Consider the following 27,416-nt stretch of genomic DNA (forward strand, 5'->3'; position numbering starts at 1 on the left):
AATGGGGCAAATGGGGGGGGGGGTCACGGTTTTGGGGTTCATGGGTTTTTGGGGTGCAAAGAGATTTGGGGGTTCAGGGGGGTTTGGGGGTTCAGGGGTTTTGGGGGTGCAGAGGGTTTGGGGTTCAAGGGGTTTTGGGGTTCAGGGGTTCAAGAGGTTTTGGGGTGCAGGGAGTTTGGGGTTCAAGGGGTTTTGGGGATCCAGGGGTTTTGGGGTGCAAAGAGGTTTGGGGTTCAAGAGGTTTGGGGGTGCAGGGGGTTTGGGGTTGGGGGGTTCAAGGGGTTTGGGGGTTCGGGTTTCAGCGGTTTTGGGGTTCAAGAGGTTTGGGGTTACAGGGGGTTTGGGGGTTCAAGGGGTTTTGGGGTTCAGGGGTCTTGGGGTTTGGGGTGAAGGGGGTTTGGGGTTCAAGGAGTTTTGGGGTTCAAGAGGTTTTGGGGTGCAGGGGGTTTGGGGTTGGAGGGTTCAAGGGGTTTGGGGGTTCAGGGATTTGGGGTTCAAGGGGTTTTGGGGTTCAGGGGTTTGGGAGTGCAGGGGGTGAAGGGGGTTTGGGGTTCAGGGGTTTTGGGGTTCAAGGGGTTTGGGGGTTCAGGGGTTTTGGGGTTCAAGGGGTTTTGGGGGTTCAGGGGTTTTGGGGTTCAAGGGGTTTTGGTGTTCAGGGGTTTGGAGGTGCAGGTTTTTGGGGGTGCAGCATTTTTGGGGTGCAGGTTTGGGGTGCAGGTTTGGGGTGCAGATTTGGGGGGTGCAGATTTGGGAGTGCAGATTTGGGGTGCAGATTTGGGGGTGCAGATTTGGGGGGTGCAGTTTTGGGGTCCCCTAGGCCTGCATGACCGGGCGCGATTTCTTGGCCTCCAGGCAGGTGCCGGCCCCCGCGAATCCGGTGCCGCCCTGGGGGGGATGGGGGGGTCACCCCCAAACCTCGGGGAGACCCCAGACCCCAAAACCCCTTCTGGGACCCCCCCAAACCCCCCTGATCTCCCCAGGACCTCCCCAAATGTCAGAGAGACCCCAAACCCCCTTCTGGGACCCCCCAGGACCCCCCCAACCCCCCTGGATCCCCCAAACCCCCCTGGTTTACCTGGGACCCCCCCAAATACCAGGGAGACCCCAGCCCCCCAAAACCCCTTCTGGGACCCCTCAGGACCCCCCAGACCCCCAGGACCCCCCCAGAGCCCCTGGGACCCCCCCAAACCCCTTGGGTCCCCCCCAAACCTCAGGGAGACCCCAGCCCCCAAAACCCCCACTGGGACCCCTCAGGACCCCCCCAAACCCCCTGGACCCCCCAAACCCCCCTGGTTTACCTGGGACCCCCCCAAATACCAGGGAGACCCCAGCCCCCCAAAACCCCCTCTGGGACCCCCAGGACCCCCCCAAACCCCTCATGGAGACCCCAGCCCCCCAAAACCCCTTCTGGGACCCCCCCAGACCCCCCTGATCTCCCCAGGACCCCCCCAAACCCCCCAGACACCCCTGAACCTCAGGGAGACCCCCAGCCCCCCCAAAACTGTTCTGGGACCCCCAGACCCCTTGGGACCCCCCAAATCCCCAAGGACCCCCCCCAAACCCCTCAGACCCCCTGGGACACCCCCAGACCCCTTGGGTCCCCCCCAAACCTCAGGGAGACCCCAGCCCCACAAAACCCCCACTGGGACCCCTCAGGACCCCCCCAACCCCCCTGGACCCCCCAAACCCCCCTGGTTTACCTGGGACCCCCCCAAATACCAGGGAGACCCCAGTGCCCCAAGAGCCCTTCTGGGACCCCCAGGACCCCCCCAGACACCCCCAAACCTCATGGAGACCCCAGACCCCAAAACCACTTCTGGGACCCCTCAGGACCCCCCAGAGCCCCTGGGACCCCCCCAAACCCCCCAGGACACCCCCAAACCCCTTGGGTCCCCCCAAACCTCATGGAGACCCCAGCCCCCAAAACCCCTTCTGGGACCCCCCAGGACCCCCCCAACCCCCCTGGACCCCCCAAACCCCCCTGGTTTACCTGGGACCCCCCCAAATACCAGGGAGACCCCAGCCCCCCAAAACCCCCTCTGGGACCCCCAGGACCCCCCCAAACCCCTCATGGAGACCCCAGCCCCACAAAACCCCTTCTGGGACCCCCCCAGAACCCCCGGGACCCCCCCAAACCCCCCCGGACCCCCCCAAACCTCAGGGAGGCCCCAGCCCCCCAAAACCCCTTCTGGGACCCCTCAGGACCCCCCAGAGTCCCTGGGACACCCCCAGACCCCCCAGGACCACCCCAAACCCCTCATGGAGACCCCAGCCCCCCAAAACCCCCTCTGGGATCACCCAGGACCCCCCAAACCCCCAGGACCCCCCCAGAGCCCCTGGGACCCCCCCAAACCCCTTGGGTCCCCCCCAAACCTCAGGGAGACCCCAGCCCCCCAAAACCCCCACTGGGACCCCTCAGGACCCCCCCAAACCCCCTGGACCCCCCAAACCCCCCTGGTTTACCTGGGACCCCCCCAAATACCAGGGAGACCCCAGTGCCCCAAGAGCCCTTCTGGGACCCCCAGGACCCCCCCAAACCCCTCAGGGAGACCCCAGCCCCCCAAAACCCCTTTGGGAACCCCCAGAGCCCCTGGGACACCCCCAAACCCCTTGGGTCCCCCCCAAACCTCAGGGAGGCCCCAGCCCCCCAAAACCCCTTCTGGGACCACCCAGGACCCCCCCAAACCCCCAGGACCCCCCCAGAGCCCCTGGGACACCCCCAGACCCCTTGGGTCCCCCCCAAACCTCAGGGAGGCCCCAGCCCCCCAAAACCCCTTCTGGGACCCCCCCAAACCCCCCTGATCTCCCCAGGACCCCCCCAAACCCCCCAGACACCCCTGAACCTCAGGGAGACCCCCAGCCCCCCCAAAACTGTTCTGGGACCCCCAGACCCCTTGGGACCCCCCAAATCCCCAAGGACCCCCCCCAAACCCCTCAGACCCCCTGGGACACCCCCAGACCCCTTGGGTCCCCCCAAACCTCAGGGAGACCCCAGCCCCCCAAAACCCCCTCTGGGACCACCCAGGACCCCCCCAAACCCCCAGGACCCCCCCAGACCCCCTGGGACACCCCCAGACCCCCAAGACCCCCCCAAACCCCCCCGGACCCCCCAGCCCCCGTACCCGCTGCAGGACGATGATGTCGCTGTCGCTCAGGGGGTCCCCGGTCAGGGGGTCCCGCATGTCCTTGCGGATCAGGCGCTCAACGCAGTCCAGGGTGACCACGGAGCCCCTGGGGACATTGGGGACATTGGGGACATTGGGGGCAATGGGGACACTGGGGGCAATGGGGACAATGGGGACATTGGGGGCATTGGGGGCATTGGGGACAATGAGGACAATGGGGACAATGGGGACATTGGGGGCATTGGGGACAATGGGGACAATGGGGGCAATGGGGGCAATGGGGACAATGGGGGCATTGGGGACAATGGGGGCAATGGGGACAATGGGGGCATTGGGGGCAATGGGGGCAATGGGGGCATTGGGGACAATGGGGGCAATGGGGGCAATGGGGACAATGGGGGCATTGGGGGCAATGGGGACAATGGGGGCAATGGGGGCAATGGGGACATTGGGGGCATTGGGGGCATTGGGGACAATGGGGACAATGGGGGCAATGGGGACATTGGGGACAATGGGGACATTGGAGGCAATGGGGCCATTGGGGACAATGGGGGCAATGGGGGCAATGGGGGCAATGGGGACAATGGGGGCATTGGGGGCAATGGGGACAATGGGGACAATGGGGGCAATGGGGACATTGGGGGCATTGGGGGCATTGGGGACAATGGGGACATTGGGGGCAATGGGGACATTGGGGACAATGGGGACATTGGAGGCAATGGGGCCATTGGGGACAATGGGGGCAATGGGGGCAATGGGGACATTGGGGACAATGGGGGCAATGGGGGCAATGGGGACAATGGGGGCATTGGGGGCATTGGGGGCATTGGGGACAATGGGGACATTGGGGGCAATGGGGACATTGGGGACAATGGGGGCAATGGGGGCATTGGGGGCATTGGGGGCAATGGGGGCAATGGGGACATTGGGGACAATGAGGGCAATGGGGGCAATGGGGGCAATGGGGACATTGGGGGCAATGGGGGCAATGGGGACAATGGGGACATTGGGGACATTGGGGGCAATGGGGACAATGGGGGCAATGGGGGTCAATGGGGACAATGGGGGCATTGGGGACATTGGGGGCAATGGGGGCAATGGGGATAATGGGGGCAATGGGGGCAATGGGGACAATGGGGGCATTGGGGACATTGGGGGCAATGGGGACAATGGGGGCAATGGGGACAATGGGGACAATGGGGACATTGGGGACATTGGGGGCAATGGGGACAATGGGGGCAATGGGGGTCAATGGGGACAATGGGGGCATTGGGGACATTGGGGGCAATGGGGGCAATGGGGATAATGGGGGCAATGGGGGCAATGGGGACAATGGGGGCATTGGGGACATTGGGGGCAATGGGGACAATGGGGGCAATGGGGACAATGGGGGCATTGGGGGCAATGGGGGCAGTGGGGGCAATGGGGGGAATGGGGACATTGGGGACAATGGGGGCAATGGGGGCATTGGGGACATTGGGGGCAATGGGGACATTGGGGACATTGGGGACAATGGGGGCATTGGGGACAATGGGGGCAATGGGGACATTGGGGGCAATGGAGACACTGGGGGCAATGGGGACAATGAGGACAATGGGGACATTGGGGACAATGGGGGCAATGGGGGCAATGGGGACATTGGGGACAATGAGGGCAATGGGGACATTGGGGGCAATGGGGACATTGGGGACAATGGGGGCAATGGGGACAATGGGGACAATGGGGGCAATGGGGACAATGGGGGCGAGGGGGGCAATGGGGGCCAGTCCAGGCTCATCACCGAGCCAATGGGGACAATAGGGGACAATGGGGGTCAATGGCGACAATGGGGGACAATGGGGGACAATGGGGGTCAGAGACTTGGGGGGCAATGGAGAGAATGGGGGGCAATGGGGGTGAGAGACATGGGGGGGAATTGGGGTGCAATGGGGGGGAATTGGGGGTCAGGGACTTGGGGGGCAATGGGGGTCAGAGACATGGGGGGCAATGGGGGGGAACGGGGTCAGGGACTTGGGGGGCAATTGGGGACAATTGGGGACAATTGGAGGCAATTGGGGGTCAGGGACCTGGGGGGCAATGGGGGACAATGGGGGGCAGAGACCTGGGGGGGGCAGCTGTGGGGGTCGAACCCCCAGGGGGTATTTAGGGGGCACTTGGGGGTATTTAAGACCCTGGGGGGGGAGACTTGGGGAGTTTTGGGGTGTCCCGGGGGGTTTGGGGTGTCCTGAGTAGGTTTTGGGGTAACCCTGGAGGTTTTGGGGGTTCCTGGGGGGTTTTGGGGTCCCCGGGTCCATTTCTGGGATCTCTGGGTGTTTTTTGGGGGGTCTCTGGGTGCATTTTTGGGGCATTCCTGGGGGGTTTTGGGGTGTCCCTGGGGGTTTTTGGGGTGTTCCTGGGGGTTTTTGGGGTCCCCGGATCCATTTCTGGTGTCCCCGGGTCCATTTTCGGGGTGTCTGAGGGGGTTTCGGGGTCCCATGACTCACGATGGGCGCAGAACCGCGCAGGCGGTGCCGCTGCTGAGCGCGTCCCTGGGGGGGGTTTTAGGACCCTGGGTGCATTTCTGGGGTCTCTGGGTGCATTTTGGGGCATTCCCGGGGCTTTTTGGGGCGTTCCTGGGGGTTTTTGGGGCGTTCCTGGGGGTTTTTGGGGTGTTTCTGGGGGTTTTCGGGGTCCCCGGGTCCATTTTCAGTGTCCCCGAGTCCATTTTCGGGGTGTCTGGGGGGGTTTTTGGGGTCCCATGACTCACGAGGGGCGCAGAACCGCGCAGGCGGTGCCGCTGCTGAGCGCGTCCCTGGGGGGGTTTTAGGACCCTGGGTGCATTTTGGGGGCGTTCCCGGGGCTTTTTGGGGCGTTCCTGGGGGTTTTTGGGGTGTTTCTGGGGGTTTTTGGGGTCCCCGAGTCCATTTTCGGGGTGTCTGAGGGTGTTTCGGGGTCCCATGACTCACGAGGGGCGCAGAACCGCGCAGGCGGTGCCGCTGCTGAGCGCCTCCCTGGGGGGGTTTTAGGACCCTGGGTGCATTTTGGGGGCGTTCCTGGGGGTTTTTGGGGCGTTCCTGGGGGTTTTTGGGGTGTTTCTGGGGGTTTTTGGGGTCCCCGAGTCCATTTTCGGGGTGTCTGAGGATGTTTTGGGGTCCCACGACTCACGAGGGGCGCAGAACCGCGCAGGCGGTGCCGCTGCTGAGCGCGTCCTGGGGGGGTTTTAGGACCCTGGGTGCATTTCTGGGGTCTCTGGGTGCATTTTGGGGCGTTCCTGGGGGTTTTTGGGGCGTTCCTGGGGGTTTTTGGGGTGTTCCTGGGGGTTTTCGGGGTCCCCGGGTCCATTTCTGGTGTCCCCGAGTCCATTTTCGGGGTGTTTGAGGGGGTTTTGGGGTCCCATGACTCACGATGGGCGCAGAACCGCGCAGGCGGTGCCGCTGCTGAGCGCGTCCCTGGGGGGGTTTTAGGACCCTGGGTGCATTTTGGGGGCGTTCCCGGGGGTTTTTGGGGCGTTCCTGGGGGTTTTTGGGGTGTTTCTGGGGGTTTTCGGGGTCCCCGAGTCCATTTTCGGGGTGTCTGAGGGTGTTTTGGGGTCCCACGACTCACGAGGGGCGCAGAACCGCGCAGGCGGTGCCGCTGCTGAGCGCGTCCCTGGGGGGGTTTTAGGACCCTGGGTGCATTTCTGGGGTCTCTGGGTGCATTTTGGGGGCGTTCCCGGAGCTTTTTGGGGCGTTCCTGGGGGTTTTTGGGGCGTTCCTGGGGGTTTTTGGGGTCCCCGGATCCATTTCTGGTGTCCCCGGGTCCATTTTCGGGGTGTCTGGGGGGGTTTTTGGGGTCCCGTGACTCACGAGGGGCGCAGAACCGCGCAGGCGGTGCCGCTGCTGAGCGCGTCCCTGGGGGGGTTTTAGGACCCTGGGTGCATTTTGGGGGCGTTCCCGGGGCTTTTTGGGGCGTTCCTGGGGGTTTTTGGGGCGTTCCCGGGGGTTTTTGGGGTGTTTCTGGGGGTTTTCGGGGTCCCTGGGTCCATTTTCGGGGTCCCCGTGTCCATTTTCGGGGTGTCTGAGGGGGTTTTTGGGGTCCCATGACTCACGAGGGGCGCAGAACCGCGCAGGCGGTGCCGCTGCTGAGCGCGTCCCTGGGGGGGTTTTAGGACCCTGGGTGCATTTCTGGGGTCTCTGGGTGCATTTTGGGGGCGTTCCCGGAGCTTTTTGGGGCGTTCCTGGGGGTTTTTGGGGTGTTTCTGGGGGTTTTCGGGGTCCCCGGATCCATTTCTGATGTCCCCGGGTCCATTTTCGGGGTGTCTGAGGGGGTTTTTGGGGTCCCATGCTCACGAGGGGCGCAGAACCGCGCAGGCGGTGCCGCTGCTGAGCGCGTCCCTGGGGGGGTTTTAGGACCCTGGGTGCATTTTGGGGGCGTTCCCGGGGCTTTTTGGGGCGTTCCTGGGGGTTTTTGGGGCGTTCCTGGGGGTTTTTGGGGTGTTTCTGGGGGTTTTCGGGGTCCCTGGGTCCATTTTCGGGGTCCCCGAGTCCATTTTCGGGGTGTCTGAGGGTGTTTCGGGGTCCCATGACTCACGAGGGGCGCAGAACCGCGCAGGCGGTGCCGCTGCTGCGCGCGTCCCTGGGGGGGTTTTAGGACCCTGGGTGCATTTTGGGGGCGTTCCCGGGGCTTTTTGGGGCGTTCCTGGGGGTTTTTGGGTCGTTCCTGGGGGTTTTTGGGGTGTTCCTGGGGGTTTTCGGGGTCCCCGAGTCCATTTTCGGGGTGTTTCAGGGTGTTTCGGGGTCCCATGCTCACGAGGGGCGCAGAACCGCGCAGGCGGTGCCGCTGCTGAGCGCGTCCCTGGGGGGGTTTTAGGACCCTGGGTGCATTTTGGGGGCGTTCCCGGGGCTTTTTGGGGCGTTCCTGGGGGTTTTTGGGGTGTTTCTGGGGGTTTTCGGTGTCCCCGAGCCCATTTTCGGGGTGTTTCAGGGTGTTTGGGGGTCCCATGACTCACGATGGGCGCAGGACCGCGCAGGCCGTGCCGTTGCTGAGCGCGTCCCCGGTGACCGCGCACACGTAGCGCTGCCCCTCCCCCCGCGCCAGCAGCTCCGCGCGGCTCAGCCCGCGCTGCGCGGGGACCCAGCGCACGCGCACCAGGTCCCGCAGCCGCAGCCGCCGCCCGGACATGGGGCAGCGCAGCACCGGGTCCTGCGGGCGGACACACGGACACGGCGGGACATACAGACCCCGCCCGGACGCCTGGGTCCCTCCCGGACGCCTGGGTCCCTCCCAGACCCCTCCCGGACGCCTGGGTCCCTCCCGGACGCCTGGGTCCCTCCCGGACCCCGCCCGGACGCCTGGGTCCCTCCCAGACCCCTTCCGAATGCCTGGGTCCCTCCCGGACGCCTGGGTCCATCTCGAACACCAGGGTCCCCCACAGACCCCTCCCGGACGCCTGGGTCCCTCCCGGACGCCTGGGTCCCTCTCAGATGCCTGGGTCCCCTCCCGGACGCCTGGGTCCCCTCCTGAACGCCTGGGTCCCTCCCGGATGCCTGGGTCCCTCTCGAACACCTGGGTCCCCCACAGACCCCTCCCGGACGCCTGGGTCCCTCCCAGACCCCTCCCGGACGCCTCGGTCCCTCCCGAACTCCTGGGTCCCTCCCACACCCCAGGGTGCTCCCCAGTCCTCTCCCGGACGCCTGGGTTCCTCCCGGACGCCTGGGTCCCTCCTGAACACCTGGGTCCCTCTCGGACGCCTGGGTCCCTCCCGGATGCCTGGGTCCCTCCCACACCCCAGGGTGCTCCCCAGACCCCTCCCGGACGCCTGGGTCCCTCCCGGACGCCTGGGTCCCTCCCAGACCCCTCCCGGACGCCTGGGTCCCTCCCAGACCCCTTCCGAATGCCTGGGTCCCTCCCGGACGCCTGGGTCCCTCCCGGACGCCTGGGTTCCTCCCAGACCCCTCCCGGACGCCTGGGTCCCTCCCGGACGCCTGGGTCCCTCCCAGATCCCAGGGTGCTCCCCAGACCCCTCCCGGACGCCTGGGTCCCTCCCACACCATGGGGCAGCCCCGCTATGGGGCAGTCCCACTATGGGGCAGTCCCGCTATGGGGCAGTCCCGCTATGGGGCAGTCCCGCTATGGGGCAGTCTCGCTATGGGGCAGCCCCGCTATGGGGCAGCCCGCTATGGGGCAGTCTCGCTATGGGGCAGCCCCGCTATGGGGCAGTCTCGCTATGGGGCAGCCCCGCTATGGGGCAGTCTCGCTATGGGGCAGTCCAGCTATGGGGCAGCCCCGCTATGGGGCAGTCTCGCTATGGGGCAGCCCGCTATGGGGCAGCCCGCTATGGGGCAGTCTCGCTATGGGTCAGCCCGCTATGGGGCAGTCCCGCTATGGGGCAGTCTTGCTATGGGGCAGTCTCGCTATGGGTCAGCCCGCTATGGGGCAGTCTCCCTATGGGGCAGAACCCGCTGTGGGGCAGCCCCGCTATGGGGCAGCCCGCTATGGGGCAGTCTCGCTATGGGTCAGCCCGCTATGGGACAGTCTCCCTATGGGGCAGAACCCGCTGTGGGGCAGCCCCGCTATGGGGCAGCCCGCTATGGGGCAGTCTCCCTATGGGGCAGAACCCGCTGTGGGGCAGGCCCGCTATGGGGCAGTCCCGCTATGGGGCAGCCCGCTATGGGGCAGCCCCGCTATGGGGCAACCTCGCTATGGGTCAGCCCCGCTATGGGGCAGCCTGCCATGGGTCAGCCCACTATGGGGCAGTCTCGCTATGGGGCAGCCCCGCTATGGGGCAGCCCGCTATGGGGCAGTCCCGCTATGGGTCAGCCCGCTATGGGGCAGCCCCGCTATGGGGCAGTCCGGCTATGGGGCAGCCCCGCTATGGGGCAGTCCGGCTATGGGGCAGTCCCGCTATGGGGCAGTCTCCCTATGGGGCAGCCCCGCTATGGGTCAGCCCCGCTATGGGGCAGTCTCGCTATGGGGCAGTCCAGCTATGGGGCAGCCCCGCTATGGGGCAGTCTCGCTATGGGGCAGCCCGCTATGGGGCAGCCCGCTATGGGGCAGTCTCGCTATGGGGCAGCCCCGCTATGGGGCAGCCCGCTATGGGGCAGTCTCGCTATGGGTCAGCCCGCTATGGGGCAGTCACGCTATGGGGCAGCCCGCTATGGGGCAGCCCGCTATGGGGCAGTCTCGCTATGGGTCAGCCCGCTATGGGGCAGTCTCGCTATGGGGCAGTCCCGCTATGGGGCAGCCCCGGTATGGGGCAGTCCAGCTATGGGGCAGCCCCGCTATGGGGCAGCCCCGCTATGGGGCAGTCCCGCTATGGGTCAGCCCGCTATGGGGCAGTCTCGCTATGGGGCAGTCCCGCTATGGGGCAGCCCCGCTATGGGGCAGTCCCGCTATGGGTCAGCCCGCTATGGGGCAGCCTCGCTATGGGGCAGTCTCGCTATGGGGCAGCCCGCTATGGGGCAGTCTCGCTATGGGGCAGTCCCGCTATGGGTCAGCCCGCTATGGGTCAGCCCGCTATGGGGCAGTCTCGCTATGGGGCAGCCCCGCTATGGGGCAGTCTCCCTATGGGGCAGCCCCGCTATGGGGCAGTCTCCCTATGGGTCAGCCCCGCTATGGGTCAGCCCCGCTATGGGGCAGTCCAGCTATGGGGCAGTCCCGCTATGGGGCAGTCTCGCTATGGGGCAGCCCCGCTATGGGGCAGCCCCACTATGGGGCAGTCTCCCTATGGGGCAGCCCCGCTATGGGGCAGCCCTGCTATGGGGCAGCCTCGCTATGGGGCAGCCCCGCTATGGGGCAGCCCCACTATGGGGCAGTCTCGCTATGGGTCACCCGCTATGGGTCAGCCCGCTATGGGGCAGTCTCGCTATGGGGCAGCCCCGCTATGGGGCAGCCCTGCTATGGGGCAGTCTCCGTATGGGGCAGCCCCGCTATGGGGCAGTCTCGCTATGGGTCAGCCCGCTATGGGTCAGCCCGCTATGGGGCAGTCTCGCTATGGGGCAGTCTCGCTATGGGTGAGCCTGCTATGGGGCAGTCTCGCTATGGGGCAGTCTCGCTATGGGTGAGCCCGCTATGGGGCAGCCTCGCTATGGGGCAGCCCCGCTATGGGGCAGTCTCGCTATGGGGCAGCCCCGCTATGGGGCAGTCTCGCTATGGGTCAGCCCGCTATGGGGCAGTCTCGCTATGGGGCAGCCCCGCTATGGGGCAGTCTCGCTATGGGGCAGCCCCGCTATGGGGCAGTCTCGCTATGGGTCAGCCCGCTATGGGGCAGTCTCGCTATGGGGCAGTCTCGCTATGGGTCAGCCCGCTATGGGGCAGTCTCGCTATGGGGCAGCCCTGCTATGGGGCAGTCTGGCTATGGGGGAGCCTCGCTATGGGTCAGTCTCCCTATGGGGCAGCCTCACTATGGGTCAGCCCGCTATGGGTCAGCCCGCTATAGGGCAGAACCCGCTATGGGGCAGCCTCGCTATGGGTCAGTCTCCCTATGGGTCAGCCTGCTATGGGGCAGAACCCGCTATGGGGCAGCCTCGCTATAGGGCAGTCCCGCTATGGGTCAGTCCTGCTATGGGTCAGTCTCGCTATGGGGCAGTCTCGCTATAGGGCAGTCCCGCTATGGGTCAGTCTCGCTATGGGTCAGTCTCGCTATGGGGCAGTCTCGCTATGGGGCAGCCTCCCTATGGGTCAGCCCGCTATGGGTCAGTCTCGCTATGGGTCAGTCCCGCTATGGGTCAGTCTCGCTATGGGGCAGTCTCGCTATGGGTCAGCCCGCTATGGGTCAGCCCCGCTATGGGGCAGCCCCGCTATGGGTCAGCCCGCTATGGGTCAGAACCCGCTATGGGGCAGCCCCCCATGGGGCACTGACCGGTTTCTGTGGCTCCTCGGCCGCGGCCTCGGGCGTCAGGGACGGGATCCAGAAACTGGGGAGGGGGCCGGGGGGGGCGGGGCCGGCGGCTGGGGGAGGGGCGGAGCCTCACCCACCGCCCCGCCCCCCAACACCGACAGCCCCGCCCCCCAACACCAACAGCCCCGCCCCCCAACACCAACACCCCCCAACCTGCCCCCCAAACCCAACTCCCCCCAGCCCCCCAAATGCCCCCAAATCCCCCCCATCCCCCAAATCCTCCCACCCCAAATGCCCCAAATCCCAACTCCCCCCACCCCCCAAAACCCAACCCCCCCAGGCCCCCAAATCCCAACACCCCCCACCCCCCCCACCCTGCCCCCCAACTCCCCCCACCCCCAAATCCCCCCACCCCCCCCACCCCACCCCACCCCCCAAATGCCCCCAAATCCCCAACACCCCCACCCCCCCAAACCCTCACCCCCCCCCGCCCCCCCAAATCCCACCCCCAACCCCCCCCCCCCCACCTGCACTGGGCCCCTCCCCCTCGGGGCCGCCCCTCCCCCGCTGCTGCTGCTCCCGGCGCCGCTGCTGCCGCTGGAACAGCTGGAACAGCCAAAAACACCCCAGTCACCCCAAAAACGGCCTCAGACACCCCAAAAACGGCCTCGGGCACCCCAAAAACCCCCAAATCACCCCAAAAACGGCCTCAGACACCCCAAAAACGGCCCCAAACACCCCAAAAACGGCATCGGACACCCCAAAAACGGCATCGGACACCCAAAAAACGGCATCGGACACCCCAAAAACCCCCAAATCACCCCAAAAACGGCCTCAGACACCCCAAAAACGGCATCGGACACCCCGAAAACGGCATCAGACACCCCAAAAACGGCATCGGGCACCCCAAAAACCCCCAAATCACCCCAAAAATGACATCAGACACCCCAAAAATGGCATCGGGCACCCCAAAAACCCCCAAATCACCCCAAAAACGGCCTCAAACACCCCAAAAACGTCATCGGGCACCCCAAAAACCCCCAAATCACCCCAAAAACGGCATCGGACACCCCAAAAATGACATCAGACACCCCAAAAATGGCATCGGACACCCCAAAAACCCCCAAATCACCCCAAAAACGGCCTCGGACACCCCGAAAATGACATCAGACACCCCAAAAATGGCATCGGACACCCCAAAAACCCCCAAATCACCCCAAAAACGGCATCGGACACCCCGAAAATGACATCAGACACCCCAAAAATGGCATCGGGCACCCCAAAAACCCCCAAATCACCCCAAAAACGGCCTCAAACACCCCAAAAACGTCATCGGGCACCCCAAAAACCCCCAAATCACCCCAAAAACGGCATCGGACACCCCAAAAATGACATCAGACACCCCAAAAATGGCATCGGACACCCCAAAAACCCCCAAATCACCCCAAAAACGGCCTCGGACACCCCGAAAATGACATCAGACACCCCAAAAATGGCATCGGACACCCCAAAAACGGCATCGGACACCCCAAAAACGGCATCGGGCACCCCAAAAACAGCATCGGACACCCCAAAAACGGCCTCAAACACCCCAAAAACAGCCTCGGGCACCCCAAAAACGGCATCGGACGCCCCAAAAACGGCCTCGGGCACCCCAAAAACCCCCAAATCACCCCAAAAACGGCATCGGACACCCCGAAAATGACATCAGACACCCCAAAAACGGCATCGGGCACCCCAAAAACCCCCAAATCACCCCAAAAACGGCATCGGGCACCCCAAAAATGACATCAGACACCCCAAAAACGGCATCGGGCACCCCAAAAACCCCCAAATCACCCCAAAAACGGCATCGGACACCCCGAAAATGACATCAGACACCCCAAAAACGGCATCGGACACCCCAAAAACCCCAAATCACCCCAAAAACGGCATCGGGCACCCCAAAAACCCCCAAATCACCCCAAAAACGGCATCGGACACCCCAAAAACCCCCAAATCACCCCAAAAACGGCATCGGGCACCCCAAAAACCCCCAAATCACCCCAAAAACGGCATCGGACACCCCAAAAACCCCCAAATCACCCCAAAAACGGCATCGGGCACCCCAAAAACACCCAAATCACCCCAAAAATGACATCAGACACCCCAAAAACCCCCAAATCACCCCAAAAACGGCATCGGGCACCCCAAAAACCCCCAAATCACCCCAAAAACGGCATCGGACACCCCAAAAAACCCCAAATCACCCCAAAAATGACATCGGACACCCCAAAAACACCCAAATCACCCCAAAAATGACATCAGACACCCCAAAAACCCCCAAATCACCCCAAAAAGAGCCCAAACGACACCACCAAACCCCCCCGGACGCCTGGGTCCCTCCTGTGATTTTCCCCCCCTCCCCCTGGATTTTGGGGACCCCCCTGGATTTTGGGGACCCCCCCCGGATTTTGGGGACCCCCCCGATGTTTGGGACCCCCCCGATGTTGGGGACCCCCCCCCAGTCTTAACCCCCCCCCCAGATATTGGGGACCCCCCAAAAAGAGCCCAAACACCACCACCAAACCCCCCCGGACGCCTGGGTCCCTCCTGTGATTTTCCCCTCCTCCCCCTGAATTTTAGGGACCCCCCCGGATTTTGGGGACCCCCCCGATGTTGGGGACCCCTCCCCAGTCTTAACCCCCCCCCCAGATATTGGGGACCCCCCAAAAAGAGCCCAAACGACACCACCAAACCCCCCGGACGCCTGGGTCCCTCCTGTGATTTTCCCCCGCTCCCCCTGGATTTTGGGCCCCCCCCCGGATTTTGGGGACCCCCCCCGGATTTTGGGGACCCCCCCGGATTTTGGGGACCCCCCCCGGATTTTGGGGACCCCCCCACCTTGCTCTGCCGCTGGATCTGGGTCTTGCGGTGCAGCAGGTACCCCACGATGGCCTCGCGCTCATACAGGAACCCCTGCGGCCTGGGGGGACCCCGAAACATGGGGGACCCCGAAACATGGGGGACCCCAACATGGGGGGACCCCAAACATGGGGGTCCCAAATATGGGGGGACCCTGAAACATGGGGGGAGCTGAAACATGGGGGGACCCCAACAATGGGGGACCCCAAATATAGGGGGACACTGAATATGGGGGACCCTGAAACATGGGGGACCCCAAGATGGGGGGGTCCCAAAACATGGGGGACTACGAAATGGGGGGACCCCAAACATGGGGGACCCCAAAACATGGGGGACCCCTAACATAGGGGACCCCGAACATGGGGGACCCTGAAACATGGGGGACCCCAAAATGGGGGGACCCCAAACATGGGGGGACCCCAAATATGGGGGGACCCTGAAACATGGGGGGAGCTGAAACATGGGGGGACCCCAACAATGGGGGACCCCAAATATGGGGGGACACTGAATATGGGTGGACCCCAAAACATGGGGGACCCAAATATGGGGGACCCTGAAACATGGGGGGACCTGAAACATGGGGGGACCCCAAATATGGGGGGACACTGAATATGGGGGACCCTGAAACATGGGGGACCCCAACATGGGGGGGGTCCCAAAACATGGGGGACTACGAAATGGGGGGACCCCAAACATGGGGGACCCCAAAACATGGGGGACCCCTAACATGGGGGTGGTTTTTGGGGTGATTTTGGGTCATTTTGGGGTGATTTTGGGTCATTTTGGGTCGTTTTTGTGACTCACGTGCCCATGGGGTCCCGGTAGGGCTGGGGGTGCTTTGGGGGTGGTTTTTGGGGTGATTTGGGGTCATTTTGGGGTGATTTTGGGTCATTTTTGGGGTGATTTTGGGTCATTTTTGGGGTGATTTTGGGTCGTTTTTGTGACTCACGTGCCCATGGGGTCCCGGTAGGGCTGGGGGTGCTTTGGGGGTGGTTTTTGGGGTGATTTTGGGTCATTTTGGGGTGATTTTGGGTCATTTTGGGGCGATTTGGGTCCCTCACGTGCCCACGGGGTCCCGGCAGGGCTGGGGGTGCTTTGGGGGCGGTTTTTGGGGTGATTTTGGGTCATTTTGGGGTGATTTGGGGTCATTTTGGGTTGTTTTTGTGACTCAAGTGTCCATGGGGTCCCGGTAGGGCTGGGGGTGCTCTGGGGGCGGTTTTTGGGGTGATTTGGGGTCATTTTTGGGGTGATTTTGGGTCATTTTGGGGCGATTTGGGTCCCTCACGTGCCCACGGGGTCCCGGCAGGGCTGGGGGTGATCGGGGGGTGATTCAGGGTCATTTTTGGGGTGATTTTGGGTGATTTTGGGTCGTTTTTGTGACTCACGTGTCCATGGGGTCCCGGCAGGGCTGGGGGTGCTTTGGGGGCGGTTTTTGGGGTGATTTTGGGTCATTTTTGGGGTGATTTGGGGTCATTTTGGGTCGTTTTGGTGACTCACGTGTCCATGGGGTCCCGGTAGGGCTGGGGGTGCTTTGGGGGCGGTTTTTGGGGTGATTTTGGGTCATTTTTGGGGTGATTTTGGGTCATTTTGGGTCGTTTTTGTGACTCACGTGCCCATGGGGTCCCGGTAGGGCTGGGGGTGCTTTGGGGGCGGGTTTTGGGGTGATTTTGGGTCATTTTGGGGTGATTTTGGGTCATTTTGGGGCGATTTGGGTCCCTCAGGTGTCCATGGGGTCCCGGCAGGGCTGGGGGTGATTGGGGGGTGATTCAGGGTCATTTTTGGGGTGATTTTGGGTCATTTTGGGTCGTTTTTGTGACTCACGTGCCCACGGGGTCCCGGTAGGGCTGGGGGTGCTTTGGGGGTGGTTTTTGGGGTGATTTTGGGTCATTTTGGGGTGATTTTGGGTCATTTTGGGTCATTTTTGTGACTCACGCGTCCATGGGGTCCCGGTAGGGCTGGGGGTGCTTTGGGGGCGGTTTTTGGGGTGATTTGGGGTCATTTTGGGGTGATTTTGGGTCATTTTGGGTCGTTTTTGTGACTCACGTGCCCATGGGGTCCCGGTAGGGCTGGGGGTGCTTTGGGGGCGGTTTTTGGGGTGATTTTGGGTCATTTTTGGGTGATTTGGGGTCATTTTGGGGCGATTTGGGTCCCTCACGTGCCCATGGGGTCGCGGCAGGGCTGGGGGTGATTGGGGGGTAATTCAGGGTCATTTTTGGGGTGATTTTGGGTCATTTTGGGTCGTTTTGGTGACTCACGTGTCCATGGGGTCCCGGTAGGGCTGGGGGTGCTTTGGGGGCGGTTTTGGGGTGATTTGGGGTGATTTTGGGTCGGTTTTGGGGACTCACGTGCCCACGGGGTCCCGGCAGGGCTGGGGGTGCTTTGGGGTCATTTTTGGGGTGATTTTGGGTCATTTTGGGTCGGTTTTGTGACTCACGTGACCATGGGGTCGCGGCAGGGCCGGGGGTGCTTTGGGGGCGGTTTTGGGGTGATTTGGGGTGATTTTGGGTTGGTTTTGGGACTCACGTGACCACGGGGTCCCGGCAGGGCTGGGGGTGCTTTGGGGGCGGTTTTGGGGTGATTTGGGGTGATTTTGGGTTGGTTTTGGGACTCACGTGACCACGGGGTCCCGGCAGGGCTGGGGGTGCTTTGGGGGCGGTTTTGGGGTGATTTGGGGTGATTTTGGGTTGGTTTTGGGACTCACGTGACCACGGGGTCCCGGCAGGGCTGGGGGTGCTTTGGGGGCGGTTTTGGGGTGATTTGGGGTGATTTCGGGGCGGTTTTGTGACTCACGTGACCACGGGGTCGCGGCAGGGCTGGGGGTGCTTTGGGGTCATTTTTGGGGTGATTTGGGGTGACTTTGGGGCGGTTTTGGGGACTCACGTGACCACGGGGTCCCGGCAGGGCTGGGGGTGATTGGGGGGTGATTCAGGGTCATTTTTGGGGTGATTTGGGGTGATTTTGGGGCGGTTTTGGGGACTCACGTGACCACGGGGTCCCGGCAGGGCTGGGGGTGATTGGGGGGTGATTCAGGGTCATTTTTGGGGTGATTTGGGGCGGTTTTGGGGACTCACGTGACCACGGGGTCCCGGCAGGGCTGCAGGGACAGGCAGCAGCAGTCGAAATCTTTGACCGCGTCCCGGCCGAGCCGCACGCGCTGGGTCCCGTACCCCGAGGCGGCTGCGGGGACAGCGCTGTCACCCCCTGGCACCCCCCATGTCCCTTGGTCACCCCCCCATGTCCCCTCACCACCCCCCCATGTCCCCTTGGCACCCCCCATGTCCCTTGGTCACCCCCCCATGTCCCCTCGGCACCCCCCCATGTCCCCTCGCCACCCCCCCCATGTCCCCTTGCCACCCCCCCATGTCCCCTTGCCACCCCCCCATGTCCCTTTGTCACCCCCCCATGTCCCCTTGGTCACCCCCCCATGTCCCCTTGCCACCCCCCCATGTCCCCTTGCCACACCCCCATGTCCCCTTGCCACCCCCCCATGTCCCCTTGGCACCCCCCCCATGTCCCCTCGGCACCCCCCCATGTCCCATTGTCACCCCCCCATATCCCCTTGGTACCCCCCCATGTCCCTTTGGCACCCCCCAATGTCCCATTGTCACCCCCCCATGTCCCTTTGTCACCCCCCCATGTCCCTTGGCACCCCCCATGTCCCCTTGGCACCCCCCATGTCCCCTCGTCACCCCCCCCATGTCCCATTGTCACCCCCCCATGTCCCCTTGGCACCCCCCATGTCCCTTGGCACCCCCCATGTCCCTTTGCCACCCCCCCCATGTCCCCTTGGCACCCCCCATGTCCCTTTGCCACCCCCCCATGTCCCCTTGGCACCCCCCATGTCCCTTTGCCACCCCCCCCATGTCCCCTTGGCACCCCCCATGTCCCTTTGCCACCCCCCCATGTCCCTTTGCCACCCCCCATGTCCCTTTGCCACCCCCCCATGTCCCTTTGCCACCCCCCCATGTCCCTTTGTCACCCCCCCATGTCCCTTTGTCACCCCCCATGTCCCCTTGGCACCCCCCATGTCCCTTTGCCACCCCCCCATGTCCCCTTGGCACCCCCCCCATGTCCCTTGGCACCCCCCATGTCCCTTTGCCACCCCCCCATGTCCCTTTGTCACCCCCCCATGTCCCTTTGTCACCCCCCCATGTCCCTTTGTCACCCCCCATGTCCCCTTGGCACCCCCCATGTCCCCTTGGCACCCCCCATGTCCCTTTGCCACCCCCCCATGTCCCCTTGGCACCCCCCATGTCCCCTTGGCACCCCCCATGTCCCTTTGTCACCCCCCCATGTCCCTTTGCCACCCCCCCATGTCCCCTTGGCACCCCCCCATGTCCCCTTGGCACCCCCCCATGTCCCTTTGCCACCCCCCCATGTCCCTTTGCCACCCCCCCATGTCCCCTTTGTCACCCCCCATGTCCCCTCGGCACCCCCCATGTCCCTTTGTCACCCCCCCATGTCCCTTTGGCATCCCCCATGTCCCATTGTCACCCCCCCATATCCCCTTGGTACCCCCCCATGTCCCCTTGCCACCCCCCATGTCCCCTTGGCACCCCCCCATGTCCCATTGTCACCCCCCCATATCCCCTTGGTACCCCCCACGTCCCATTGTCACCCCCCCATGTCCCCTTGGCACCCCCCCATGTCCCTTGGCACCACCCATGTCCCTTTGCCACCCCCCATGTCCCTTTGCCACCCCCCATGTCCCTTTGTCACCCCCCCATGTCCCTTTGTCACCCCCCCATGTCCCTCTGGCACCCCCCCATGTCCCCTTGGCACCCCCCATGTCCCTTTGTCACCCCCCCATGTCCCTTTGTCACCCCCCCATGTCCCTCTGGCACCCCCCCATGTCCCCTTGGCACCCCCCATGTCCCTTTGGCACCCCCCATGTCCCTTTGGCACCCCCCATGTCCCTCTGGCACCCCCCCATGTCCCTTTGTCACCCCCCCATGTCCCTTGGCACCCCCCATGTCCCTTTGCCACCCCCCCATGTCCCCTTGGCACCCCCCATGTCCCTTTGCCACCCCCCAAGTCCCTCTGGCACCCCCCCATGTCCCCTTGGCACCCCCCATGTCCCTTTGTCACCCCCCCATGTCCCTTTGTCACCCCCCATGTCCCCTTGGCACCCCCCATGTCCCTTTGCCACCCCCCCATGTCCCCTTGGCACCCCCCCATGTCCCTTTGCCACCCCCCATGTCCCTTTGCCACCCCCCCATGTCCCTTTGCCACCCCCCATGTCCCCTCGGCACCCCCCATGTCCCTTTGTCACCCCCCCATGTCCCCTTGCCACCCCCCATGTCCCTTTGCCACCCCCCATGTCCCTTTGCCACCCCCCATGTCCCCTTGGCACCCCCCCATGTCCCTTTGCCACCCCCCATGTCCCTTTGCCACCCCCCATGTCCCTTTGTCACCCCCCCATGTCCCTTTGTCACCCCCCCATGTCCCTCTGGCACCCCCCCATGTCCCCTTGGCACCCCCCATGTCCCTTTGTCACCCCCCCATGTCCCTTTGTCACCCCCCCATGTCCCTCTGGCACCCCCCCATGTCCCCTTGGCACCCCCCATGTCCCTTTGGCACCCCCCATGTCCCTTTGGCACCCCCCATGTCCCTCTGGCACCCCCCCATGTCCCTTTGTCACCCCCCCATGTCCCTTGGCACCCCCCATGTCCCTTTGCCACCCCCCCATGTCCCCTTGGCACCCCCCATGTCCCCTTGGCACCCCCCATGTCCCTTTGTCACCCCCCCATGTCCCTTTGCCACCCCCCCATGTCCCCTTGGCACCCCCCCATGTCCCCTTGGCACCCCCCCATGTCCCTTTGCCACCCCCCCATGTCCCTTTGCCACCCCCCCATGTCCCCTTTGTCACCCCCCATGTCCCCTCGGCACCCCCCATGTCCCTTTGTCACCCCCCCATGTCCCTTTGGCATCCCCCATGTCCCATTGTCACCCCCCCATATCCCCTTGGTACCCCCCCATGTCCCCTTGCCACCCCCCATGTCCCCTTGGCACCCCCCCATGTCCCATTGTCACCCCCCCATATCCCCTTGGTACCCCCCACGTCCCATTGTCACCCCCCCATGTCCCCTTGGCACCCCCCCATGTCCCTTGGCACCACCCATGTCCCTTTGCCACCCCCCATGTCCCTTTGCCACCCCCCATGTCCCTTTGTCACCCCCCCATGTCCCTTTGTCACCCCCCCATGTCCCTCTGGCACCCCCCCATGTCCCCTTGGCACCCCCCATGTCCCTTTGTCACCCCCCCATGTCCCTTTGTCACCCCCCCATGTCCCTCTGGCACCCCCCCATGTCCCCTTGGCACCCCCCATGTCCCTTTGGCACCCCCCATGTCCCTTTGGCACCCCCCATGTCCCTCTGGCACCCCCCCATGTCCCTTTGTCACCCCCCCATGTCCCTTGGCACCCCCCATGTCCCTTTGCCACCCCCCCATGTCCCCTTGGCACCCCCCATGTCCCTTTGCCACCCCCCAAGTCCCTCTGGCACCCCCCCATGTCCCCTTGGCACCCCCCATGTCCCTTTGTCACCCCCCCATGTCCCTTTGTCACCCCCCATGTCCCCTTGGCACCCCCCATGTCCCTTTGCCACCCCCCCATGTCCCCTTGGCACCCCCCCATGTCCCTTTGCCACCCCCCATGTCCCTTTGTCACCCCCCCATGTCCCCTTGCCACCCCCCATGTCCCTTTGCCACCCCCCATGTCCCCTTGCCACCCCCCATGTCCCTTTGCCACCCCCCATGTCCCTTTGCCACCCCCCATGTCCCTTTGCCACCCCCCCATGTCCCATTGTCACCCCCCCCATGTCCCCTTGGCACCCCCCATGTCCCCTTGGCACCCCCCCATGTCCCTTGGCACCCCCCATGTCCCTTTGTCACCCCCCCATGTCCCCTTGCCACCCCCCATGTCCCTTTGCCACCCCCCATGTCCCCTTGGCACCCCCCATGTCCCTTTGCCACCCCCCCATGTCCCATTTTCACCCCCCCCATGTCCCCTTGGCACCCCCCATGTCCCCTTGGCACCCCCCCATGTCCCTTGGCACCCCCCATGTCCCTTTGCCACCCCCCCCATGTCCCTTTGCCACCCCCCCCATGTCCCCTTGGCACCCCCCATGTCCCTTTGGCACCCCCCATGTCCCCTTGCCACCCCCCCATGTCCCTTTGCCACCCCCCATGTCCCCTTGGCACCCCCCATGTCTCTTTGCCACCCCCCCATGTCCCCTTGGCACCCCCCCCATGTCCCCTTGCCACCCCCCCATGTCCCCTTGGCACCCCCCCCATGTCCCCTTGGCACCCCCCCATGTCCCTTTGGCACCCCCCCATGTCCCATTGTCACCCCCCCATGTCCCTTTGTCACCCCCCCATGTCCCCTTGGCACCCCCCCAATGTCCCTTTGTCACCCCCCATGTCCCTTTGTCACCCCCCCATGTCCCCTTGCCACCCCCTCATGTCCCTTTGTCACCCCCCCCATGTCCCCTTGCCACCCCCCCATGTCCCCTTGCCACCCCCCATATCCCCTTGCCACCCCCCCATGTCCCTTTGTCACCCCCCCATGTCCCTTTGTCACCCCCCCATGTCCCCTTGCCATCCCCCCATGTCCCCTTGGCACCCCCCATGTCCCCTGGTATCCCCCTCCATGTCCCCTTGTCACCCCCCTCCATGTCCCCTTGTCACCCCCCCCGTCCCCTTGTCACCCCCGCAATGTCCCCTTGTCACCCTCTCATCCTCTTGTCCCCTTTCCCCTTGTCAACTCCTCTGTCCCCTTGTCACCCCCCCAATGTCCCCTTGTCACCCCCCCATCCCCTTGTCAACTCCCCTGTTCCCTTGTCACTCCTCCTGTGTCCCCTTGTCATCCCACAATGTCCCCTTGCCACCCCCCATCTCCTTGTCACCCCCCCGTGTCCCCCCCATGTCCCCTTGTCACCCCCGGGTCCCCATGTCACATCCCCTGTGTCCCCTTGTCACCCCTCCGTGTCCCTGTGCCACACCCCCCCGTCCCCTTTCCCCTTGTCAACTCCTCTGTTCCCTTGTCCCCCCCCGTGTCCCCTTGTCACCCCCCCAATGTCCCGTTGTCACCCCATGTCCCTTTGTTAACTCCTCTGTCCCCTTGTTACCCCCCATGTCCCCTTGTCACCTCCCATGTCCCCTTGTGACCCCCCCATCCCCTTGTCACCTCCCATGTCCCCTTGTCACCTCTCCATCCCTTTGTCACCCCCCTGTCCCCTTGTCACCCCCGTGTCCCCATGTCACACCCCCCGTGTCCCCATGTCACACCCCGTGTCCCCATGTCACACCCCCCGTGTCCCCTTGTCCCCCCTGTCCCCTTGTCACCCCCCGTGTCCCTTTGTCACCCCCCTGTCCCCTTGTCCCCCGTCTCTTTGTCACCCCCCCGTCACACCCCTCGTGTCCCCTTGTCACCTCCCCCATCCCCTTATCACCCTGTGTCCCCTTGTCACCCCCATGTCCCCTTGTTACCCCCCGTGTCACCCCCCATCCCCTTGTCCCCCCCCGTCCCTTTGTCACCCCCCCGTCACACCCCTCGTGTCCCCTTGTCACCCCCTCATGTCCCCTTGTCACCCCCCCGTCCCCTTCTCACCCTGTGTCCCCTTGTCACCCACATGTCCCCTTGTCACCCCCATGTCCCCTTGTCACCCCCCCGTGTCCCTGTGTCACACCCCCACCCCCTTGTCCATTCTCTATCCCCTTGTCACCCCCCCGGCCCCTTGTCACCCCCCGGCCCCCTATGTCCCCATCTTCTTCTGCCCCCCCATGTCCCTCCCCGTCCCCCCGCGTGTCCCTGTCACCCCCGGGTCCCACTTGTGTCCCGCTGTCCTCCCACGTCCCCCTGTCCCCCTCATGTCCCCTTGTTCCTCTGCCCCCCCTCCCCGACCCTCCGTGTCCCCTTGTCCCCGCTGGGTCCCCGTGTCCCCTTTCCCCCCCATGTCCCCCCTCATGTCCCCCCGATGTCCCCATGTTCCTCTGCTCCCCCCATAGCCCCCCAGTGTCCCCTTGTCCCCCCATCATGTCCCTTCCCCCTCACCCCCGTGTCCCCATGTCCCCCCCATGTCCCCATGTCACCCCCAGGCCCCATGTCCCCCCATCCTTCCCATGTCCCCTTGTCCCCCTGTGTCCCCCAGGCCCCACGTTCCTCTGTCCCCAACATGTCCCCCCCATGTCCCCATGTCACCCCCAGGCCCCATGTCCCCCCATCCTTCCCATGTCCCCTTGTCCCCCTGTGTCCCCCAGGCCCCACGTTCCTCTGGCCCCGCCATGTCCCAATGTCCCCCCCAAGTCCCCATATATCCCTATAGCCCCCCAATGTCCCCATGTCCCCCCATGTCCCTATATCCCCCGTGTCCCTATGTCCCCCCACGTTACCCCCACATCCCCATGTCCCCCCATGTCCCCATGTTACCCCCATGTTCTTATGTCCCCTCATGTCCCTATGTCCGCACAATGTCCCCATGTTCCCCCATGTCCCTATATCCCCCCCATGTCCCCATGTCCCCCCACGTCCCCATGTTACCCCCATGTCCCCCCACCATGTCCCCCCGTGTCCCCCAGGCCCCATGTTCCTTTGCCCCCCCTATGTCCCCATGTCCCCCCATGTCCCTATATCTCCCCCATGTCCCCCCCATGTCCCCATATCACCCCCAAGCCCCATGTCCCCCCATCCTTCCCATGTCCCCTTGTCCCCCTGTGTCCCCCAGGCCCCACGTTCCTCTGGCCCCGCCATGTCCCAATGTCCCCCCCATGTCCCCATATATCCCTATAGCCCCCCAATGTCCCCATGTCCCTATATCCCCCGTGTCCCTATGTCCCCCCACGTTACCCCCACATCCCCATGTCCCCCCATGTCCCCATGTTACCCCCATGTTCCTATGTCCCCTCATGTCCCTATGTCCGCACAATGTCCCCATGTTCCCCCATGTCCCTATATCCCCCCCACGTCCCCATGTTCCCCCATGTCCCTATATCCCCCCCATGTCCCCATGTCCCCCCACGTCCCCATGTTACCCCATGTCCCTATATCCCCCCCACGTCCCCATGTTCCCCCATGTCCCTATATCCCCCCCACGTCCCCATGTTCCCCCATGTCCCTATATCCCCCCCATGTCCCTATATCCCCCCCACGTCCCCATGTTCCCCCATGTCCCTATATCCCCCCCATGTCCCTATATCCCCCCCACGTCCCCATGTTACCCCATGTCCCTATATCCCCCCCACGTCCCCATGTTCCCCCATGTCCCTATATCCCCCCCATGTCCCTATATCCCCCCCACGTCCCCATGTTACCCCATGTCCCTATATCCCCCCCACGTCCCCATGTTCCCCCATGTCCCTATATCCCCCCCATGTCCCTATATCCCCCCCACGTCCCCATGTTACCCCATGTCCCTATATCCCCCCCACGTCCCCATGTCCCCCCATGTCCCCCCACGTCCGTATGTCTCCCCCATGTCCCTATATCCCCTCCATGTCCCTCTGTCCCCCCCACGTCCCTATGTTCCCCCATGTCCCCATGGCACCCCATGTCCCCTCGTGTCCCTATGTCCCCATGTTCTCCCATGTCCCCATATCTCCCCATGTCCCTATGTCCCCCCAATGTCCTCATGTCCCTATATCCCCCCCACATCCCCATGTCCCCCCATGTCCCCATGTCCCCCCAATGTCCCCATGTCCCCCCATGTCCCCATATCCCCCCAATGCCCCCATGTCCCCCCACGTCCCGATGTCCTCTCATGTCCCCATGTCCCCCCATCCCTTCATGTCCCCATGTCACCCCCCAGGCCCCATGTCCCCTCATCCCCCCCGTGTCCCCATGTCCCCCCACCCCCTCCATGTCCCCATGTTACCCCCCACGTCCCCATGTCCCCCCATGTCCCCATGTTACCCCCACGTCCCTATGTTCCCCCATGTCCCCTTGTGTTCCTATGTCCCCATGTCCCCCCATGTCCCTACATCCCCCCCACATCCCCATGTCCCCCCACGTCCCCCCATGACCCCCGTGTCCCTATGTCCCCTCATGTCCCCATGTGCCCCCGTGTTCCCATGTCCCCCCATGTCCCCCCCATGTCCCTTCATGTCCCCATGTCACACCCCAGGTCCCATGTCCCCCCACCCCTCCCATGTCCCCATGTTACCCCCAGGTCCCCATGTCCCCTCACGTCCCCATATCCCCCCATGTCCCTATATCCCCCCCATATCCCATGTCTCCCCACGTCCCTATATCCCCCCCCCATGTCCCTATATTCCCCCCATGTCCCCCTGTCCCTATGTCCCCCACGTCCCCATATCCCCCTCATGTCCCTATATCCCTTCCATGTCCCCATGTCCCCCCATGTCCCCCCCACATCCCTATGTCCCCCCATGTGCCTATATCCCCCCCACCACGTCCCATGTCCCCCCATGTCCCATGTCCCCCCATGTCCCTATATCCCCCCCATGTCCCCATGTCACCCCCAGGTCCCATGTCCCCCCCATCCTTCCCATATCCCCTTGTCCCCCTGTGTCCCCCAGACCCCACGTTCCTCTGTCCCCCCCATGTCCCCCCCACACCCCTATATCCCCCCATTGTCCCCATGTCCCCCCATGTCCCCGCGTCCCCCGCCATGTCCCATGTCCCCCCACGTCCCTATATCCCCCCCATGTCCCTATATCCCCCCCATATCCCCCCACGTCCCCCAGGCACCACGTCCCCCCACCCCCCCCCGCGCCCCCGCTGTCCCACCCGTGTCCTTCTTCTTCTCGTGGTAGGTGTACACGGCCCCCGCCGTGCAGTTCTTCCCGTGGCGCGTCATGCCGCCTCCCGCTGCCGCTTCCGCCGCTCCCGGTGCCGCTTCCGCCGCTCCCGCTGCCGCTTCCGCCGCTCCCGCTGCCGCTTCCGCTCCTTCCCGAGGCTCCCGTTCCCGCCCCCCCCCCACCTACCGCCGCTCCCGAAGCCGGAAGTGCCGCGACCGGAAGTGCGCCGACGGAAAGTGGCCGTCGCTCCACCCCCCGCGTCCCTTCGGTTCCTCCCCCCCCCCCCGCCACGGAAACTCCCGGTTCCCCCCCCCCCCTGACCCCCCCGCTGCCCCTCTCGGTTCTTCCCGCCACCCCCCGGGGCCCCTCCCGCTCTCTCCGGCCCCCCCCCTTCCTCCGGTCCCCCCCCCCGGTTCCGCCCCAGCCCCGCCCCCCCGCGTCTCTCCCGCTCCGCCCATTCGCGCTCCCACCGCCGCTTGGCCCCGCCCCTTTCGCGCTCCGGCCACGCCCCCTTCACGGCCACGCCTCACCCCGCCCACAATCATCGCTCCGCCCCCCTCCGCCGCCTGGCCCCGCCCCCCTCCCGCCGCTCTATGGCCCCGCCCTTTCTCCCTCCCGAGTCCGCCTGGCCCCGCCCATTTCCCCGCCCCCTCCCCGGGGTTTTTGGCCCCGCCCCTTCTCCCCCGATTTCATCGCTCCGCCCCCCGCCCCGCCTCTTTCCCCGCCCGCTTCCCTCGCCTCGGCCACGCCCCCTTCGCTCTCCCGCCACACCGCTTGGCCCCGCCCCCTTCCGCGATCCCTCGCTCGCCCTCCCCCGTCTGGCCCCGCCCTTCGCT

General features: G+C 64.6%; 1 protein-coding gene across 1 annotated transcript; it reads right to left on the reverse strand.

The window, feature by feature from the left end:
• Positions 1–781: 781 nt before the first annotated feature.
• On the reverse strand, positions 782–26,779 carry NOSIP (nitric oxide synthase interacting protein). Its single transcript, XM_071801175.1, has 8 exons — positions 26,570–26,779; positions 17,898–18,003; positions 14,806–14,887; positions 12,450–12,528; positions 11,944–12,032; positions 8,092–8,285; positions 3,123–3,231; positions 782–885 (listed from the first exon to the last, which is right to left on the reverse strand). Exons 1-8 carry the CDS (start codon positions 26,637–26,639, stop codon positions 814–816), a joined length of 801 nt encoding a protein of 266 aa, XP_071657276.1. The 5' UTR covers positions 26,640–26,779; the 3' UTR covers positions 782–813.
• Between the last annotated feature and the right edge of the window lie 637 nt (positions 26,780–27,416).

This window comes from Patagioenas fasciata, chromosome 35 (genome assembly GCF_037038585.1).
Source record: "Patagioenas fasciata isolate bPatFas1 chromosome 35, bPatFas1.hap1, whole genome shotgun sequence".
In the NCBI taxonomy this organism is placed as follows: domain Eukaryota; kingdom Metazoa; phylum Chordata; class Aves; order Columbiformes; family Columbidae; genus Patagioenas; species Patagioenas fasciata.

Excerpts from the sequence above, each read along its gene's own strand:
- NOSIP (XM_071801175.1), bottom strand. The coding sequence starts at position 26,639 with ATGACGCGCCACGGGAAGAACTGCACGGCGGGGGCCGTGTACACCTAC. Across the intron at positions 14,888-17,897 it reads TGCCGGGACCCCGTGGTCAC|GCCGCAGGGGTTCCTGTATG; the intron begins GTGAGTCCCCAA and ends GGGTCCCCCCAG. Across the intron at positions 12,033-12,449 it reads GGGGGAGGGGCCCAGTGCAG|CCGCCGGCCCCGCCCCCCCC; the intron begins GTGGGGGGGGGG and ends CCCCTCCCCCAG.